This window comes from Sphaeroforma arctica (genome assembly GCF_001186125.1).
Source record: "Sphaeroforma arctica JP610 unplaced genomic scaffold supercont1.1107, whole genome shotgun sequence".
In the NCBI taxonomy this organism is placed as follows: domain Eukaryota; class Ichthyosporea; order Ichthyophonida; genus Sphaeroforma; species Sphaeroforma arctica.
The window spans coordinates 1-3570 of record NW_014039451.1 but is presented as its reverse complement, the minus strand read 5'-3'; the positions used below and the strand labels follow the sequence as shown (position 1 = coordinate 3570).

Below are 3570 nucleotides of genomic sequence, written 5' to 3'. Positions count from 1 at the left end.
TATATAGAATACAATATATACATTATACTTATTTGAATAATGATAATAGTGTTCACATACACCGACACAAACTGTAGATGGACCAGAGCGAGTTGACGTGCTATATAAATGCCAGTGAGATGGAAATGTGTATTAGACCTTACAATGGAGGGTTTAATATAGATATCATTGGTAGATTGAACACATGTATGCTATAGTACGAGTATAGAGGAAATTACAGTAGTGTAATACATTGTGTAGATTCAATCTATTCCTCGTACCTTACGTCCGTATCGTCTGTACTGAACATTCGACTCAGTCTCTCAGTCTGACACAACAGGAAGAGAAAATATAACATGAAAGTTAGTTTCTTTTTTTTGTTTCAACAACTGAAGTTTCACATCCTCTCGTTGATTGAATTAGAGAATTATAAAGCCAGGCCTGATATTGTAGATCTGTTGTGTACACATACCCTTTCTGACTATAAGTTGATGCTGATTCCTATACAATATATGTCATGAAAATTTTCATATTGTTATTGCAATAGTAACAACAAGCATTTTCATGTCGGTATGAAAGTAGAGGGAGACTCGCATGATAGATACTTAAGCTCGGACTGAGATTAGATTGCGCTTGCTCAAGAACAATGTGATCCTATCGGAGTGATTAGTGAGATGTGATTTAAAAATAAATTTTGACTAATAGGCAGGCCATTTTGTATCAGCCATATGTCAATATACAGCTACGTAGCTTCTAAATTTACGTTGTTGGTTTCGAGCGATCACATATGGTAAAACAACAACACATATTTAAGGAACTATTAGCTCATCTTTCTGCCAAATCTAACTGCACTTGTAAATTGTATTGTATCAATATTAAAATATACGTTTACGTTTGATGATTTTATTGTAGCTATGCAAATACACACCACATTCAAAGCGTATTTGTGTATTTTCATCTATGTGAATGTGTATAGTCAAAGTAGACGTTATATATATATATATACAATCCCTTATAATCTGTAAATTGTGACTTGGCCTGATGTGACCACGGAAACATTCATCAGTTATATGCGTTTCGTTCACGGATGTGTACGAGCACGTGCCTCGATTTGAGGAATATTAACTGACAGATAAGTTAGGGCGAGTTTTGAGGTAGTCACAAGTACTCTATATAAATGTCATGTTGTACGTGTACGTCAACAAAAGACATGTAGGTTCTCTCGGCTTCCGATCATAGAATCACAGCCATCACGTAGAAGTTTCATACAATGTTGACTCTGTCACAAGATGACATACCCGAAACATAGTCACCTACATCACGCCTACAAACCAACTCCCAACCGTACGATCTGGATTGTAAAGTTGGTAGCGAACTAACATAGGGAGCATATATGTGTGCATGTACAGGATATGCGCTTTGTATCTAGCTTCTTCCAAGAGTATGAAATTTGAGAAGCCTGAGTAATATTTTAATAATTTTCGCGGTGTTCAGACTGAATTTCAATACATGAACTTCAACGACGATAGATAGTGTGCGAATACAGATAAATAATTTATTAGGGCACTTTTGAAAAATCAACATGTACAATCTACATAGTCTTTTGATTTACAGTCGATATACTGCCCCCAATCAATCCTCTTAAGTTGAAGTTGATCCTGATGCCAGTCACGAACGATATTATCGAGTATTTCGGTCCTTATCTTCAGTTGTTCTGCATCTGCCTTTATGAGATGGCGGTTTATATTGCACACGGATTCTTTGTGGGATATCATTTCTCGTATTTTAAAGTTCATGAGACTTCTGTACATTTTCAAGTGCTTGTCCGTGCTCTTGAAGTCTGGATTCCTCCTATCGTATTTAGTGGTGGCGTATCCCGGTATGATGCTTAGGTCTTTGTTGAATGTGACACGTCGTTGTGGCAATACCTCGTTGAAATTTTGCCTACGCACCACACTCTTTGGAAGACCGAAAATATGTTCCGGTGTGACGTGTTGTACATTAGGTATAGTGTGGTGACAGATTAGTCCAAAGTCTGACAATGATCTTGCTGTTTGGACTGAGCAGTCAATTGTACCCATCACCAGAGTAGAGGGCGTCATGTTGAACATATTCTTAGTTGAAGTCTCAACTAAACTATTCCTCGTGCACTCAGGTTTAGACTTTTGAAAAAGCATATTTGGTTGAATATCAGACGATACAGGTAACACCGGACTTTGCATATTAGGTGAAGTAGAAAATCCGGGATATATCATATTTTTCGTATGCCTTGCTTGGTATCGAGTGTGACAAGTCTATGTGATAAATATACCGAGAGAGGGAATGAATAGTTTCACCGCAATATTGGATACTTCGAGTATATTAAAATATGTATAAATATATATACAGTAGTTGACTAGTTGTACACAATATATATATATTTGATGTTTCTCTATTTATAGTCTACTATGTACTAATAAAAAGTATAATACTAAGTCCATACAGAACACACACAAGAGAGAGTTTTTTGTCCAGCGATGTCGAGTCAGCGACTGGGGCGGCAGGGCCTGCTGGAGCCTGGAGGTGCTGGGAAACCCCATCAGTGAGCACGCGCACCACTTGCCCGAGCTTTGGACTTGATCCATTTGCTGGGATGGAACATTGGAACATCTATTTTTTTTAGAAATTGTTTTCAGCATATATTGCTTTCTATAAATATATATATATATATATATTCTGGCTGCTGGCTGCTGACAGTATTTTTATTATTTTACTAAATGAGTACTGTGATTGCTGATTGCCTGCTGATAGTAAATAAATAAATATGTACCGAGCACATACAAGTACTGAATTGCTGATACTGGAGCGAGTAGTGTACCAAACTGAACCCCCCCAGTCCCCCACGAATCCTAGACCCCAGGACCCCGGTCCCAGAGGCTACTAGAAGAGCCCCGGCCTCAGACCTCAGGCCTCAGGCCTCAGGCCTCAGCAGCAAAGCTGTTTAGTCCTGAGACTCCTGACGCCGCAGACTCTGGGCCTGGGGGGCTGGGAGCCAGGGACGGAGCCTGGGACTCTGGGTGACAGTGCTGCCTGTGAGTCGCTGAGTGCTGAACTGTTGACTGTTGAGTGTTGACTGTTGACTGTTGAGTCTTGACTGTTGAGTCTTGACTGTTGAGTCTTCAGTGCTGAGTTGCTGACCTCCTGAGTGCTGAGAGCCTGTTGAGCTGATGCTGAGAGTGGCTGACAGAGCTGAGCGACTCTTGATACCTCATCCCACTATCTGCGTTTTTTGATATAAAAAATATATTAAAAAATAGTTTATCTAGAACGCTAATGGCTACCTGGCTATCACATATCTGGCTACCCCGCTTTCGCATATCTGGCTACCCGGCTATCGTATATCTGGCTACCCGGCTATCGCATATCTGGCTTACTCTGGCTATGCACAAGGACAAGATTTTAATTTCATAAATAAATAAAAAGGGCACACAATCTATCATTCAATTGGCTCTAGGTTTTCATACTGAGGTGTTATCATTTAGGAGTAAATATTTGTGACTTTAGAAGTTTGCTCCAATTGGGATATTACTTAGGAATCACTATTATATTTTT

The 3570-nt window shown here is 39.3% G+C and overlaps 1 protein-coding gene across 1 annotated transcript; it reads right to left on the bottom strand.

The window, feature by feature from the left end:
• Positions 1 to 1438: 1438 nt before the first annotated feature.
• Positions 1439 to 2377, bottom strand: SARC_10003 (hypothetical protein). The gene has a single exon (XM_014295962.1). It carries the CDS (start codon positions 2232 to 2234, stop codon positions 1557 to 1559), a length of 678 nt encoding a protein of 225 aa, XP_014151437.1. The 5' UTR covers positions 2235 to 2377; the 3' UTR covers positions 1439 to 1556.
• Positions 2378 to 3570: the final 1193 nt, after the last annotated feature.